Source organism: Hemitrygon akajei, chromosome 3, assembly GCF_048418815.1.
Source record: "Hemitrygon akajei chromosome 3, sHemAka1.3, whole genome shotgun sequence".
In the NCBI taxonomy this organism is placed as follows: domain Eukaryota; kingdom Metazoa; phylum Chordata; class Chondrichthyes; order Myliobatiformes; family Dasyatidae; genus Hemitrygon; species Hemitrygon akajei.
In genome coordinates, this window is record NC_133126.1 from 123,609,499 (window position 1) to 123,627,293 (window position 17,795).

The following is a 17,795-nucleotide window of genomic DNA, read 5'->3' on the forward strand; positions in this document are numbered from 1 at the left end:
GGGCTAGAGAAAGATGAAGGAGGTAATGTACTTGGAACAGCAACCACATACAGGACTTGCTAAAACTTGTGAAGCTTAGTGCTTAAAAAAAAAATTCTTTAAAAATACTAGTGCTGCTGAAGCCTGAGGTCTTGAGCATTTAGTTGGCAGTGTTCAATGCTGATTGAGGATCTCAGGAGGTAGCAAGGGCAATATCACGTGGAACACTGAGTTTCTCAGATACCTCTTCTTGTCTCAGCAACTCAAAAACTAAAGGTAAAATTTTACTTGTGGGCATGAACGAAGTGTGGTAGTAACAACAGGTCCTAAAAATAGATGAGGAAGTGAATGTAACAACATTCAAGATAAACAAAGTAGTAAAGAAATTCAGTCAGATAAAAGAGAAAATAGCTATAAAATGGGAATATTGGAAGAGTTCTCTGATTTTACTACACACGTGAATATTAGGAATATGAAATCAAATGTTTGCCTTTGGCAAATGAACCATGATTTTTATTTATGAACTTACATTTTTCATGCAAAAATTGTTGTTTTAATTAATGTCCAACAAAGCAACTAATGTTAGATTTATCCTGTTTTCTAAGAATCTGACATTTATACCTCTTCAGCCATTTGAACCACTTCCACACCAAAGAAATATTGGCGTGTTCAGCACACCTTTTCACATCCACTTTTAGCCTATTTGAACAGGATGATATTTCTGCTTTCAGCGCTGCCAGTTATTGCAGTATCTCACCATTTTCAATTTGTCCTTCCTCCTTTACTGTGACATTTGTCACTTCCTCTTTGTCAATGCAGCTAAAAGCTAAACACACATTACTTTACTCAGCGGTTTGCTCTCATGGTGTCCATAAGACCCAGGTTTCTCATATTCTTTTAGTTTTGCTGTTCATAAAAAAAGATTACATTTTAATCTGCCTAAAATTACTTGGTGTCAGTTTTCTTTATGCCTTTCTTACTTAATTTGCAGACCAAGACGGCAATTTCTGTACTCTGCTGTTTCCTGAACCTGACATGTCTGGGCTATTTTATTCGACTTCACTTTAATCCAAATTTATTAGTCATCCAGAGACCTTTGACTTTATTTCCATCCTCCTGTGAGTATATTTGGATTTGCCATTGCCCATTCTCCAGTTTGCCTGCCATAATTACCAATCTTCTGATTTTCTTGGAATTCAAGGAAAAATGCTTTCCTTCAGAAGGGTGCTGGTATCTTTCATAATTCCTTGTCTATCTCTATTATAAATGACACTGTAATCACTCCTTCCTCCATTGTACCCTCTCCATCTACCCCACCCCTATTTCTCCGAACCAAGTCAATCTCTTGCTTCCTTTCTTAAGGATGTTCACCTTTGCAGATTTCAAGAGTACAATTCATTGGCTCTTATGCTGATTTTAAAATTAAATGTAGCAGGATAATTGAACTTGCTAATTTATATCTTTCTGAGTTCATTTGAATTTGTGATGTAATTGATTATACAAAATTTTATTGATCTATTGGGAAAAGCGAAGAACTTCTGAATTTTCATTTTGTTTCTTTAAATAACTATAAATCAATACCTTGTGTTTCAGTCTCTAACTTCACTCTAAAGTAGAAGTACCCATCCAGGAGTCCTCCGACCCCTTGCTTAATGGTATTGGTCCATGCAATAAAATGGTTGGGATCCCTTGTTCTAAAGGGTTGCGTCCCAGGTGAATCCTGTATGTTCTGTTGCTTGAACAAGATGCTCTGGTGTGACTCCTTCACTTCAATGTCAATCAATGGACTGGGGTCTAGCTTCTTTCTCTATCCTCAATCTCAACAGCACTCAGACCTAACGTGGGTTTATTTGAAGTGGTGAGTCACATTCCTTCTGAACAGTGCCTGTCAGAGATTGCAGATATTTTCAGTGTCTCAAAATGTTCTTTCATTTTGATAACTTCTGCACCCACATAAAGGCCACTTAGTAACCGCTAAAAATTTCTCTGTCACGTCAGATAGATTTACAACAAGTACTGAGCTAGATGGAGGAAGCTTAAAAATGCCAAGGTCTGGTAGAGGGTTAAACATGATTTCAATATTACTCCAAGCATGCCATGCTTGGTGGAATAACTGAAGTTATCGCGAGGAAAAGCATACATCAGAAATAATTCATCATGGCAACTATGGAAGTCAAGTTCATGGAAAGTAAGTTTTACAGAATTGCAAACTTTTTTGGCAAAAGGAACCTGGGAAGATAGGTATTGGGCATAGGATGTGGTTAAAATATATAGTGTTGTCAATCATTTTGATGATATACAGATACTTAAGCAAGGGTGGGCAAGATACACCCATTCAGTTTCCAGCAAATCTATCATAGACAACTGTATTGTAAGTACGTCTTCTTTTTAATTTTAGTAAAGTGGAATTACATTCTTGAAGGATTGCTTGTCAGATTGGTAGCAATACGCTCTGATCCAGTCCATGTAGGCAGTGAGATATGAAGGTTCTTTGGGGTGGTTTGCCGACTGGGAATAGATAGTTTCAGAATTAATACATACATATTTATAAAACATAATGGATGAAATATAATATGCATAATTATACTTAAAAACCAAAGCCCCACTTTTCGAATTTACAGACTGATGCATGTTCAAAAAAGCCCCAAAGATAAATAAATTTAACTTAGTTAAACTGCAACTAATCCAGTCATTTGAGATGGACAATTTGCACTAAAAAGTAGTTTGGATTGATGAAGTGTATCGCTTATGAACAAATGAAAAGTAATTTTTAAATTTCTTGATTAAATAAATTGTCTGAAGAATGAAACTCATGGACTCGTAAGTTGTAAAATTTGCAGCAAAGAACATAAGGTATAATTGAAGTTCCTCGAAGTAATGTGCTCCAGCTTTATTTTCTTGCATTTAAAAAACAACAACCTTAGAGGAAAAAAAAATCATTGCTGCTTAAAAGAACCTCAATTGCCCTTTGCAAGCCTGTCTCAAAAACAAGGTAACTCTCGATCAACAAGACTACTGGGCCTCTGATTTCCAGGTTAATTTCAAATAAAAATTGACTTAATGTTGAATTCAGTGCCAAATGAGCATTGTCATTTTCAGTAGTCCTAGTATCATTTGATTTTCTGCCTCAGCAATACCTTTGACTGATCAGCAGAAGAACTTGTTTTATTTGCTACACTGCATTCAATTAATCTTTACTAAACAAGGACCAAAGGAACAATTCCCACTGAAAACTGAGTAACTAAGTAATGGATTGTTTAGGGTGACCAGTTCCCAAAAATTTAAATAGAAAGTGGGTATGTGGTGGTAGTGGTGACCAAGTAAGATTAAGACGGCTAATTACAAGGGACAAAAAATAGAGAACTGGCCCAAAACGTAAGTAACTTAAATGCAATTTATATAACTAGCATTGATTTCTTACCAGAAGATGTTAAAATAGTTATTTCAGAGACTTGTTCAAAATTTTAAATCATGCATTTTAAGATCATTGAAATGCACCACGTCACAGCCTTTAAAATATCCCAAGCTTGAATATTTTCCTTTCAACGGATTACAAACGAAACCTGCTCTGTTTTGTAAGTTGGCTTTTATTTGTTTCAGTGATAACAAATAGAGAATGTATATCTTCATTCATATTGTTTTAGGAATGCCACACAGGGTTTCAAAATGCAATGTAAACCAGTGGAGGTGCATTAGAATGAATAATACCAATAGATCATATTTGGTTCATCATGTAAGCGCAGGGTGTCCGGTACCTTTCCGCATTAATTTCATTCCCTGCTCCCAACCCATAGCTTTCTATGCAGTTGTGTTTATCTGTGTTGGTGAAAAGACAGAAAAGTAAAAACACAGACAGAAATTAGTCTTTAAAGAAAAGGCAATGGATGTTCTAATGAAGTAAAACTTAAGATAAAGCTACATTCAGATTGTAAACAGTATTGCTGATTTTGACTTGTGCATTACAGAGACGGAATTAATATTTTCAATTATTTTGTTCAGAACCTAAAACCCCAGTTTTACTTTATTCCAGTTAAGCACTTACAAATTAAGCAAGAATTTTAATAAAATTTATTAAAATCAGATCTTACATTTTTTTTTAGGGAGTTGAAACCTTATAGACATTGAGTTGGGTTCTGCCGTGTTCCTTCCATTCTAGATCCACAGCATTTCACGGTGTGACTGTTAACAGGCATCAAATGTGTTAGCCCTGTGCATATTATCCAAGTTACGCTGTGTATTTCCCTGAAATGCAGAGGTGGGATAGAGCATCTATACAGGAGGATTGCTGTCAGGTTCAGGTTGTCAAGTTAGATCCAGGATCCACCAGCCCATCCATTTAATTGGGATTGTAGGGCAGAATGGGGGGGAAAAAACAATTAAGCAACTATTTCTTTTCATCCACCTTTGATTTAATGCTGTTTTAAAAGTGTTTCAAGAGTTTTTACTGGATTTCGTTTGTATAGTTTTTAAGTAACTGTATTTTCACGTGTAATAGCTTTTGCATTTCCGAATGTCAGAGACATTCAAAGACATTGAAAAACCTCAATGGGGTAGCGTTGAGTGTGTGACTTTGATGGTTACCAAACGTTTCCATTAGAGTTTTGTGGGTTTATTTTGGATCACACACATGATTTGGTTAAGTTTGGCACAAGCCATGTTGGTGCCAAGGTTCTCACTGTTTGTGTCCAGGATTACCTGGGCAAGTGCAATCAACCTTTCAGTTTCAGGAGAAATAGAAAACACAAATAATTAATGCTGGCAGAAGACTCTGGTCAAGAAAAACCAGGCTAATTTTTGAGAGAGATTGTCTGAATCGAATAATATTGAGGGCTAGTTATTCTGTTGTTCCTGTGCTGCTACTTTGAAATGACCACCCATGCTTTCCCCACGACTGAAAATTTAAGTTACCGTGAAACCATTTCTACTAACATTTTAGAATGCCAGACGATAACTTCATGAGATGTAAGTGAAAAAGAAGTATTAAAATAACATCACAAGCTGATTTTCAGTAATTTTGGTGAAGGTTTAGTTTAGACATATTTCTTCTGAAAGCATATAACCATATAACAATTACAGCACCAAAACAGGCCATCCCGGCCCTCTAGTCCGTGCCGAACGCTTACTCTCACCTAGTCCCACCTACCTGCACTCAGCCCATAACCCTCCATTCCTTTCCTGTCCATATACCTATCCAATTTTTTTTAAATGACAATATCGAACCTGCCTCTACCACTTCTACTGAAAGCTCGTTCCACACAGCTACCACTCTCTGAGTAAAGAAGTTCACCCTCGTGTTACTCCTAAACTTTTGCCCCTTAACTCTCAACTCATGTCCTCTTTATTGAATCTCCCCTACTCTCAATGGAAAAAGCCTATCCAAGTCAACTCTATCTATCCCCCTCATAATTTTAAATACCTGTATCAAGTCCCCCCTCAACCTTCTATGCTCCAAAGAGTAAAGACCTAACTTGTTCAACCTTTCCTTGTAACTTAGGTGCTGAAACCCAGGTAACATTCTAGTAAATCTCCTCTGTACTCTCTCTATTTTGTTGACATCTTTCCTATAATTTGGTGACCAAAACTGTACACAATACTCCAAATTTGGCCTTACCAATGCCTTGTACAATTTGAACATTATATCCCAACTCCTATACTCAATGCTCTGATTTAAAAAGGCCAGCGTACCAAAAGCTTTCTTCACCACCCTATCCACATGAGATTCAACCTTCAGGGAACTATGCACCATTATTCCTCGATCACTCTGTTCTACTGCATTCCTCAATCCCCTACCATTTACCATTATTGTCCTGTTTTGATTAGTCCTACCAAGATGTAGCACCTCACACTTGTCAGCTTTAAACTCCATTTGCTATCTTTCAGCCCACTCTTCTAACTGGCCTAAATCTCTCTGCAAGCTTTGAAAATCTACTTCATTATCCACAATGCCACCTACCTTAGTATCATCTGCATACTTACTAATCCAATTTACCACCCCATCATCAGTCACCACTAGTCACTGGCCTCCAACCTGACAAACAGTTATCCACCACTACTCTCTGGCATCTCCCATCCAGCCACTGTTGAATCCATTTTACTACTTCAATATTAATACTTAACAATTCAACCTTTCTAACTAGCCTTCCATGTGGAACCTTGTCAAAGGCCTTACTGAAGTCCATATAGACAACATCCACTGCTTTACCCTCCTCAACTTTCCTAGTAACCTCTTCAAAAAATTCAATAAGATTTGTCAAACATGACCTTCCACACACAAATCCACGTTGACTGTTCATCATCAGACCCTGTCTATCCAGATAATTATATATACCATCTCTAAGAATACGTTCCATTAATTTACCCACCCTTTTTAAACAATGGAACCACATGAGCAATATGCCAATCCTCCAGCACCATCCCCATCTCTAATGACATTTGAAATATTTCTGTCAGAGCCCCTGCTATTTCTACACTAACTTCCCTCAAGGTCCTAGGGAATATCCTGTCAGGACCCGGAGACTTATCCACTTTTATATTCTTTAAAAGCGCCAGTACTTCCTCTTCTTTAATTATCACAGTTTCCATAACTACACTACTTGTTTCCCTTACCTTACACAATTCAATATCCTTCTCCTTAGTGAATACCGAAGAAAAGAAATTGTGTAAAATCTCCCCCATCTCTTTTGGTTCCACACATAGCTGTCCACTCTGGTTCTCTAAGGGACCAATTTTATCCCTTACTATCCTTTTGCTATTAACATAACTGTAGAAACCCTTTGGATTTATTTTCACCTTACTTGCCAAAGCAACCTCATATCTTCTTTTAGCTTTTCTAATTTCTTTCTTAAGATTGTTTTTATATTCTTTATATTCCTCAAGCACCTCATTTACTCCATGCAGCCTATATTTATTGTAGATCTCTCTCTTTTTCCAAACCAAGTTTCCAATATCCCTTGAAAACCATGGCTTGCTCAAACTTTTAATCTTTTTTTTCAACCTAAGAGGAACATAAAGATTCTGTACCCTCAAAAATTCACCTTTAAATTACCTCCATTTCTTTATTACATCCTTCCCATAAAACAACTTGTCCCAATCCACTCCTTCTAAATCCTTTCCCATCTCCTCAAAGTTAGCCTTTCTCCAATCAAAAATCTCAACCCTGGGACTAGACCTATTCTTCTTCATAATTATATTGAACCTAATGGCATTGTGATCACTGGACCCGAAGTGCTCCCCAACACATACCTCTGTCACCTGACCTATCTCATTCCCTAACAGGAGATCCAACACTGCCCCTTCTCTAGTGGGTACCTCTATGTATTGCTGCAAAAAACTATCCTGCACACATTTTACAAACTCTAAACCATCCAGCCCTTTTACAGAATAGGCTTCCCAGTCTATGTGTGGAAAATTAAAATCTCCCACAATCACAATCTTGTGCTCACTACAAATATCTGCTATCTCCTTACAAATTTGTTCCCCCAATTCTCACTCCCCATTAGGTGGTCTATAATACACCCCTATAAGTGTTACTACACCTTTCCCATTCCTAAATTCCACCCAAATAGTCTCCCTAGATGAGCCCTCTAATCTATCCTGCCAAAGCACTGCTGTAATATTTTCTTTGACAAGCAATGCAACACCTCCCCTCTTGCCCCTCCCTGAAGCAATGAAATCCAAGAATATTTAGTTGCCAATCACACCCCTCCTGCAACCATATTTCACTAATAGATACAAAATCACATTTCCAGGTATCAATCCATGCTCTAAGCTCATCCACCTTTCTTACAATGCTCCTAGCATTAAAATAGATGCATTTAAGAAATTTTCCACCTCTTACTCTCTGTTTGTCCCTGATGGTGCAAACAACTTTATTTTCTTTTTCTTCCTTCTTCCGTACATCTTCGGTCTGAGCACTCCCCTTCTCTATCACCTGCCTGTCCTCCCTCACACACTGTCTACTAGCTTTCTCTATTTGTGAACTAACCTCCTCTCTCCTAGTCTCTTCAATTTGATTCCCACCCCCCAACCATTCTAGTTTAAAGTCTCCTCAGTAGCCTTAGAAAATCTCCCCACCAGGATATTCGTCCTCCTAAGATTCAAGTGCAACCCGTCCTTTTTGTACAGGTCACACCTGCCCTCAAAGAGGTCCCAATGATCTAGAAACTTGAATCCCTGTCCTCTGCTCCAATCCCTCAGCCAAGCATTTATCCTCCACCTCATTTCAATCCTACTCTCACTGTCGCATGGCACAAGCAGTAATCCCGAGATTACTACCTTTGCGGTCCTTCTTCTCAATTGCCTTCCTAACTCCCTGTAGTCAGCTTTCAGGAACTCTTCCCTTTTCCTACCTATGTCATTCGTACCTATATGAACCATGACCTAAGATATAGTGGAATCTTACACGAGCATATTAAATGGGTAACTTTTGGAAATCGTGCAGCCTGAATTTCCCCGGGTGCTACAGGTAAATCAAAGTTTTCTCTAGCAATCAGGTCTCATTTTTACACTACTGTGATCACAAATTACATCTGACTTTAACTGTTTGAAGGAAAGTGGCTGAATTCTAGGTATACTTCTTTGCAGGATTAAGAAGGCCATGGATTTGGGCAGCCACCGTAACAGAAGCTCAAGCTGTGAAATTAAAACATCTGAGGAAGAGAAGATAATCCATCTAGTGGTCTACATTCCCATCTTCATCATGGGGTTGCCCTTCAATGTGCTGGCCCTTTACATATTCTGTGGCAAGATTAAGAGATGGACTGAATCTACCATTTACATGAGCAATCTTGCTCTGGCTGACATCCTGCTGTTGTTTTCCCTACCCTTCAAGATGCTCAACCAAGATAGTGGCTGGCCCTTTGGAAAAGCCTTCTGCTCATTTGTGGAGTCCATCTACTTTGTCAATATGTACGCCAGCATTTTTATCATCACCTCCATTAGCATTGACCGCTACCTCGCCATCATCCATCCTTTGAAAGCAAGAGACTTACGATCACCACAGAATACCTTGATAATCTGCTTCATTATTTGGGTCTTTGTTTGGTTGGGAAGCATCCCTGTTTATCAATTTCATGATACTTCAGGCTCCAATTATACCTCGAACTTTAGCATTGCCTGCTTCCATAGATTTTCTGATAAGTCCTGGAATCCAGGAATAATTATTTTTGTGGAGCTGATGGGCTTTGTGATCCCGCTCACCATCATGACCTTCTGTTCAGTCCAAATCATCAGGAAACTTTTGCAAAGGCAAAATGATATCCCTGGAAACTACCAGATGTGCATTAGAATCATCACTGTCAACCTGGCCACCTTCATCTGTTCATTTGTGCCTGTCCATCTTGGCATCTTCCTTCAGTTTTTAGTGAGGCAGGACATCATTGACCAAAGTTACTGTTCAGAAAGAAAGGCCATTAGTTTATTTGTACAGAGTGCTATGTGCATAGCCAATATTAACTGTTGTCTGGATGCCATTTGCTATTATTTTGTTGCAAAAGAATTCCGAGAGCAAGGTTCACGCACCAGAAAATCTTTGGCTAGCATTTTCTCAGTCATTGAACTTTAAGCATTTAACAAAACTTTCTTCATACATAGGAAGCTCTTAGTGTTTTGCTGGCTCTGAACTGTCCACTGCGTCATACATTGCTCATCATGTACATCAGGGCTGTTTCATCAATGCATCGTCTTGTGAAAGAGCAAACATGCACGTAGCTCCCTGAGCATTCTGTGGACATCCCGTCTGTAGTGAACTACGTATACCTGTCTGGACTGCTCCTGTGGCTCCGCCCACAGACCCCTGTATAAAGGCGATTGAGGCCTGATGCCCGGCCTCATTCCCCAGGATGTAGTGTTGTTCATTCTTCCAGTCAATAAAAGCCAATATCTCGCTTCTTACGTCTCAGAGTGAGTTATTGATGGTGCATCAATTTTATTGACTGGAAGTTAAAACATGGAAACCGTTTTACGTCCGGAAAGATTGGATTTGGACCCCCAAGACCCTGAAGCAGCTCTTGCCTTTGAACTCTGGCTTGCATGCTTCCAATCATACTTGGAGGAGGTTCGTGCAACTGACCCCGCTGTTAGGCACAGAATTCTCCTCTCGAGAGTCGCCCCAACAGTTTATTCATTCATCAGGGACCTGTCGACCTACGAAGGGGTGCTTGACGCCCTCAAAAGACAGTACCTGCGGCCGGTGAAGGCTGTCTACGCCAGACATCGCTTGGCCACGTGCAGACAACGCCCTGCGGAGTCGTCCGCTGAATTTCTCCGAGCTCTACAGGCACTCGTGCGGACTTGTGACTGCAAAACGCTCACGGCGGAACAGCATGCGGAACTCTTGGTCCGAGACGCCTTCAGGTGAGTGTATGTGCACCAGCGGCTGCTAGAAAATGCTGATCTTACCTTACGCTCGGCGATCGAGATGGCTGACACGCTGGAGGCTGCTCTGCACAACACTGACGCTGTCTAGTCGTGCGATCCCCTGCCGGTTCCGTGGACACCTCTGACCCCGCCGCCACCGGTTCCCGCGAGCGAATTCGCCAACGCCGCTGCCAGTCATGGTTCCACGCACTCCCCGAACCCAACCAAGTGAAAGCTGTGTTATTTCTGTGGGCTTGAGAAACATTCTCGAAAACGTTGCCCAGCTCGAGAAGCGACCTGCTCCAGCTGCGGAAAACCGGGCCATTTTGCCAGAGCCTGTAAGTCTAAACCGCGCGTGGGGTTGAGCAGCGCTGCGTTTGAGACGTGGGGGCCGCCATCTTCCATGCCCGGATGTGGGCGGCCATCTTTGCCGGCGTCACCATGCCTCGCCCCCGACTCGCCGGTGTTTACCGGGCACCAAGACGGCATTTCAACTCTGGCCACCGTAACCCTCGACCAAAGCGCTCCGCACCAGCTCGCAAGGTCAATGATGGACATCCTGGTGGAGGGGCACAGGACTAGCTGCCTGTTTGACACGGGCAGCAATGAGAGTTTTATTGACCCGGACACAGTGCAACGCTGTGGACTCGTGACACGGCCGGTAAGCCAGAGGGTCACCATGGCTTCTGGGTCGCATTCCACAGACATCCGGGTGAGTTGTGTAGCGACATTGGTGATGCAGGGCACAGAATATCGGAACTTTGCACTACTGGTCATGCCTTGACTGTGCACACCTGTGCTATTGGGGCTGGACTTCCAGAGCCATCTCGAAAGTGTGACTATGGCATATGACGGGCCCCTCCCACCGCTCACTGTCAGGAATCCTCAGTTTGGTGGGACTTCGCCATATACCCCGTTACCGCACACACATACACGCCAAACCACACGTCCCGCCCAGCACCATGCCGATAGCTGTGCTACTGACACTACTTGCAGCCTCTCCACCCTCAAGATCCCTCCCCCATCGCTGTTCGCCAACCTGACCCCCGACTGTAAACCGGTGGCGACTAAAAGCAGGAGGTACAGCGCAGGGGACAGGGCCTTTATTCATTCAGAGGTGCAGCGGCTGCTCGGGGAGGGGATCATTGAGCCGAGCACAAGCCCATGGCGGTCCCAGGTGGTTGTTGTTCGGACTGGGCAGAAAAATAGGATGGTTGTGGACTATAGTCAGACCATCAATAGGTTCACGCAGCTTGACGCGTACCCCCTACCCCGCATCGCGGATATGGTCAACCAAATAGCTCAGTACAAGGTGTACTCAACGATAGATCTGAAATCCGCTTATCACCAGCTCCCCATCCGCCCAGAGGACTGCCCCTACACCACCTTCGAGGCGGGCGGCAGGCTCTATCACTTCCTGCGCATCCCATTTGGTGTCACCAATGGTGTCTCAGTCTTCCAGAGGGAAATGGACCGGATGGTGGACCAGTACAACCTGAAGGCCACATTTCCCTATCTAGATAACATCACCATCTGTGGTCGCGACTGGTCGGATCACGACGCCAACCTCCAACGATTTTTCCAAGTGGCCGAAGCTTTGAACCTTACTTATAACAGGGACAAGTGTGTGTTTAGAACCACCCGACTCGCTATCCTTGGGTATCTCGTGGAAAACGGGGTCATTGGCCCTGACCCCGACCGTATGCGCCCCCTGTTAGAACTCCCTCTTCCCACCACTCTCAAGGCCCTCCGGCGGTGCCTGGGTTTTTTTCCTATTACCCCCAATGGATCCCCCATTATGCAGACAAGGCCCGCCCCCTGGTCAAGTCTACCGCATTTCCCCTCTCAGCCAAGGCCTGCGCGGCCTTCAGCTGCATTAAAGGGGACATTGCCAAAGCAACGATGCATGCGGTGGACGAGACCATTCCCTTCCAAGTAGAGAGTGACGCCACCGATTTCACGCTGTAACCCTAACCCTAACCCTAACCCTAACCCTAACCCTAACCCTAACCCTATGCCTGATAGCGTCGTGAGGAGTCTGGGTGTGGCACGGTGTGCGCGGTGTCACCTCGGGTTCGGGGTTCATAGTTACCGTGGAGTGTACAGGGTAGTGGTTTGCTGCTCCTGCGGGCGCCAGGTTGCGTCAGAGACCGTGTCCTCCCGCCCATCAGGCAAGACCACGTAGGCATACTGGGGGTTAGCATGCAGAAGGTGAACCCTCTCGACCAGCGGGGAGTATTTATTACTCCTCACATGTTTCCGGAGCAGCACTGGCCCTGGGGACGTCAGCCAAGCTGGTAGGGTGGTCCCAGTGACAGACTTCCTGGGAAAAGAGAAGAGGCGTTTGTGAGGGGTGGCATTGGTGGACGTACATAACAGGGAGCGGATAGAGTGGAGTGCCTCAGGGAGGACCTCCTGCCATCGGGAGACCGGCAACCCTTTTGACTTAAGGGCTAAAAGTGTGGCCTTCCACACTGTGGCATTCTCCCTCTCCACCTGTCCATTTCCCCGGGGATTATAACTCGTGGTCCGACTAGTAGAAATGCCCCTAGCTAGCAGGTACCGGCGCAGCTCGTCACTCATAAAGGAGGACCCTCTATCACTGTGGATATAGCAGGGATATCCGAACAGAGTGAAGAGCTGGCACAGGGCTTTTATGACGGACATGGTAGTGGTGTCGGGGCAGGGAATGGCAAAGGGGAATCGCGAGTACTCGTCGATAATATTGAGAAAATAGACATGGCGGTCGGTGGAGGGAAGGGGGCCCTTAAAGTCAACACTCAGTCGCTCAACAGGGCGGGTGGCCTTGACAAGTTGCCCCGTTTCACGATGGTAGAAGTGCGGTTTGCACTCAGCGCAGATCTGGCAGTCCCTGGTCATCGTCCTGATGTCCTCCAGGGAGTATGGCAGGTTCCGGGCTTTAACGAAATGGTAAAATTGGGTGACCCCCGGATGGCAAAGATGTGCATGAAGGGCATACAGCTGGTCGAGCTGTGCGCTAGCACACGTTCCCCGGGATAGGGCATCAGAGGGCTCATTGAGTCTGCCAGGCCGGTACAGGATGTCATAGTTGTAGCTGGAGAGTTCGATTCTCCACCGCAAAATTTTATCATTTTTGATTTTGCCCCGCTGTTGGTTGCTGAACATGAACATGAGATCCTGACGATGCTGGGAATCCAGAGCAACACCCACAAAATGCTGGCAGAACTAATCAGGTCAGGCAGCATTTATGGAAATGAACAGTCTAAGTATCAGGCTCAGACCCTTCATCAGGACTAGAAAAGAAGGGGGAACCTAGACAGAATATGAGGTGCTGCTCCTTGTATTCTCAGGTTGGCATGAATATTGATTTCTCAAACTTCCAGTAATTTTTTTCTACCCCCCCCCCCCCCCCCCGTTCTCTCTTCTTCATTTACCCACTCTGGCCTCTTTTCACTTCTCACCTGCCCATCACCTCTGCCTGTTGCCTCTTCTCCTTCCCTTTCTCCCAAGATCCACTCTCCTCTCCTATCAGATTCCTTCTTCTCCAGCCCTTTGCCTTTTCCACTTATCACCTCCCAGTTTCTTACTTTATTACCCCCCCCCCCCCCGACCCATCTGGCTTCACCAATCACTTTCTAGCTTTTCCTGCTCCCCCTTGTCCCAGCTTTTTATTCTGGCATCTTTTCCAGTCCCGATGAAAGGTCTCAGCCAGAAACGTCGCTGCTTGTTCATCCCCATGGCTGCTGCCTGACCTGCTGAGATCGGTCAGCATTTTGTGTGTGTTGCTTTGGAAGTAAATCGTTATTCCTTCATCGATGCTGGGACAGTGTTCTTGAGTTGCCACCCATCTTTGTTACATGGAATTGAGTGGCTTAAGAACCCTGCTCACCATCACCTTCTCTAAGGCAATTAGAGAGAAGCATGAAGTGCTGACCTTATCAGCAACAACGAAAACCTATGAGTAAATGAGAAAGACGAAACAAGCGCACAAAACCAGAAATATGTCAATCAAAATCAATGACTTGTTGTGACAGCCACAGCATTATCTTAAAGATCATTTATTCTAACACATTTGCAGATTTTTTTTAAGATATCCCTTTCTTTCTCTTTAGATTCAAATTTGCTTTTATATTTTTAAATTCGCCTTAACTCCCTTTGTTTCCTTTGCTTTTCAGATGTATTTGTTTCTGGTATCCTGACAGTTAACTCTTTGAATTTTTTTTTAAAAAATGAGACAATACGTTTGGCTAATTCCAGAAGTTATTAAACCGTTCCCTTTTGGCAGGCAGAAACCACAATTAAAAAACAGAAATCTCATATGATCATAGCCTGAGATTCAAAGAGCCTACATAGGTGAGATTTGACTGTTCAGATAGATGTCACTTTATCTTGGTGCAGTCCTTGGCTGTACAGGTTGGGAACGTTTCACGATCAAGATCTGGCATTTGCAGAATGATATGAGTCACATGATCCTACAGGAAGAGCAACAGACAACTTTAACTTATCTCACTATTTTCAGACTTGCAAGAAGGGAAAATATTCTTTCGGTTATAATCCCGATTTGAGACCTGCTGGGTATGTTTTGTTCCTGTGCACAATTATATATATGAGCAAGTATTGGTGCAGAGGAGTTTAAGACGAGAGTGTTTGTCCATGCCTGAGTATATGTGTGTATATGCAACACACATAAAATGCTGGAGGAACTCAGCAGGTCAGGCAGCATCTATGGAGGGAAGTGAACAGTCAATATCTTGGACCCCTCATCACTGACTGAGGGCAAAGTGCTGTGAAATTCAAGCAATATTTTCTAGCAAATATTCAGCAGGTCAAACACCAATGTAAAGAGAAGACAGAATCAGAATTTTACATTGTTTTTTTTTGTTGTAATGAAAGACATGAGCCAAGATTTATTTTTCCACTATACTGCCTGCTTTGCTGAATGTCCTGATGAAGGGGGCAAAACACTGTGCATTTCCCTTCATAGATACTACCTGATCTGCTGAACACCTCCAGCATTTTGTATGTGTTGCTCTAGATTTCCAGCATCTGCAGAATCTGTTGTGTCTTTGTGTATATGCACGTATTTATCTTTGCCGGTGCAGTGGGAGTTTGTGCAGGATTGTGGGTTTTTGAGTGTATATTTATGAATACACATGCATGCGCAAGGGTACGTGAACGTGTTAATGTGCTATTGTGCACAAGGGATCACTGGGTGAGGGCAAAATGCTTTGAAAATCAAGCAGTATTTTCTAGCAAACATTCAGCAGGCCTAACACCCAGTGTAGAGAGAGGACAGAATCAAGATTTTGCATTGATTTTTAAAAAATTAGAATGAATGACATGAACCAAAATTTGTTTTTCCACAACACTGCCTGCTTTGCTGAATGTTTCTAGTATATTTTGCTTCCATTTCAGATTTCAAGAATAGTAGTATTTTGTTTTAAAGAAACATGAAGCTTTTCTTGAAGAACATAGCAGCAATCATTCTGAAGCAAATATTGTGCATTTATTTTGTATTCCAATCTGAAATAAAAGGAGAGATTAAATGATTCCAGGTTTTAACTAACGCTCAGTATGCCACAGTATGACATTTGCTTTTTATGTTCACGTACAACCAGTCATAGCCTCTCAAGCCCAACCCTACGACCCTGTTGTGAGAGGTGGAAGTGAGTAAGGCTGGCCAACAGGGCTCCGGTGAAGCTGTATAGGCCAATCCCCTATACAGTGGATACAATGGATTGCAGAATCGTTGATGAAATCCAACCATACCGTTGACTTTGGACGATGGAGACTGGAGGTCATCGGCGGCCTATGCTCCACTGGGAGCTGAAGTCCCAAGAAGAAGAGGAAGAAAAAGACAACCACTCATTGCATTTTCTCCACTTATAACTTACCTAAACAACTTCTCATGTGTCTCAACATATATTAATCTACATCATTTTCAGGTAGATAAGTGAGTTTGGTTTCCGTACTCCTCCAGTTCATGTAATTATTTTATTAGTGCTGCTGTGTTGATAAGACATCCCAAGAGACGTGAAAATGAACTATCTTCAAGATAAGTTTTAATAATAACCGCTTGCTTGAGGTTTGTAATTTTTCTTCAATATTTATCTAAGTTCCAGATGAATTGTGCATAATAATTGCAAACCATAGATAAGATTATGTTTTGTGCGTAGATTATGTGCAATCTTTATAAAGAAATCCTTATTCAGAGTAATTCATCTTATACAGGAAAATTACAAATTTACTGACTTTGCTGACTGGTAGGCTCGGCTCAGAGATAATTAATATTGATTATGTTTTTTTCTTATCTGACCTGGAGAGATTTAAATGCAGAATTCATCAGAAAGCATTATTATACAAAAATGATAAAGGACAACAGTAAATAGGATAATGACAATGTATCTTGTAGAGGTAACATTTTAATTACCTTACTTGTAGACAGCAGAGCTGACTCTCTTAAAATATTTTTAAAAAGTTGTTAGAAGCATTCTCAGTGTTGAATACCAAAAAGAAATCTCCTTCATATTAGGAACAATATCCTCAAAGATACACATCAAATGCAAAAATAGAAATTAAATATACTTAGCACCTTTAACATTGTAAAACATTCCATTTTTAGGAAATATGCCTGTATAGATCTGTTAAATTGCTTGTTAATTTGTTATTTATTTAAAATATACAATGAAATGTTTCAAAAATACTTAATATTTACAAAAATAAATGATTTCCCTGACATTAGGATGTTGATTTGACAGGTAATGAAATAGCTTTCAAGTGCTGTTACTGTAATAATAAAAGACTTTCACAGAGCCAGTTCCTAAGGAAAAGTGGTTGCATTGTGGTCAGATAACCTGCTTTTATGATGGTCTAAGTCAGTAATAAACATTGGCCTGTGTAACTTGGTCTGTTCTCTTTTTACCCATTTACCTGTCACTCTTTACTTGCCTATATTGGCTCCCAGTCAAACAATGCCTGACTGTAAAAGTCTTCAATCTTGCTTTCATTATTGACGTCTTCTCAAAGCCTTATAATATATGCTTTCCTTCATTCCTGCTCTGTTGGAGATTTTTTTTTGATGCACTCTTCATACCGTATCTTCAGTTGGGCCAGAAGAAATTAAATTGCCTTTCTAAAACTTTAGTTTTCTCTTTCTTGCTGTAAATTCATAAAGCAGGTTTTTTTTACTAGGTTTTGTGACCTGTTTATGTACGATTTCAGCATTATTTCTACTAATACCCCAACCTGTGTTTTATTGTCAAATTTGGGAAATTTAAAGATCATGGTGAGAAGGAGGGAGTGCGGCAAGTGCAGCTCTTGTGAGGGGGAGGGAGTGTGGATCTAAGGTCTTGGATAGGTGGTAATCAGAGGCTTGTGAATATCACTTTTGTAATGCACCTTGTAGTGTGTCATTGCATGAAAGACCTAAAAGTACAAAATATTGGAGGTGGTAAAAGTCAAATTATGATGATTTTAGA

General features: G+C 42.0%; 1 protein-coding gene across 2 annotated transcripts in view; it reads left to right on the forward strand.

Annotated features, from left to right (window-relative positions):
• LOC140723699 (G-protein coupled receptor 55-like) overlaps positions 1–10,954 on the forward strand; it is a 33,073-nt gene extending 22,119 nt beyond the window's left edge. For both annotated transcript variants that reach the window (XM_073038258.1, XM_073038265.1), the window contains exon 2: positions 8,563–10,954. In XM_073038258.1, coding sequence (XP_072894359.1) covers positions 8,576–9,541 — 966 coding nt within the window. In that variant the 5' untranslated portion in view covers positions 8,563–8,575 and the 3' untranslated portion in view covers positions 9,542–10,954. The remainder of the gene's footprint in view (positions 1–8,562) is intronic.
• The last annotated feature ends 6,841 nt before the right edge of the window (positions 10,955–17,795 follow it).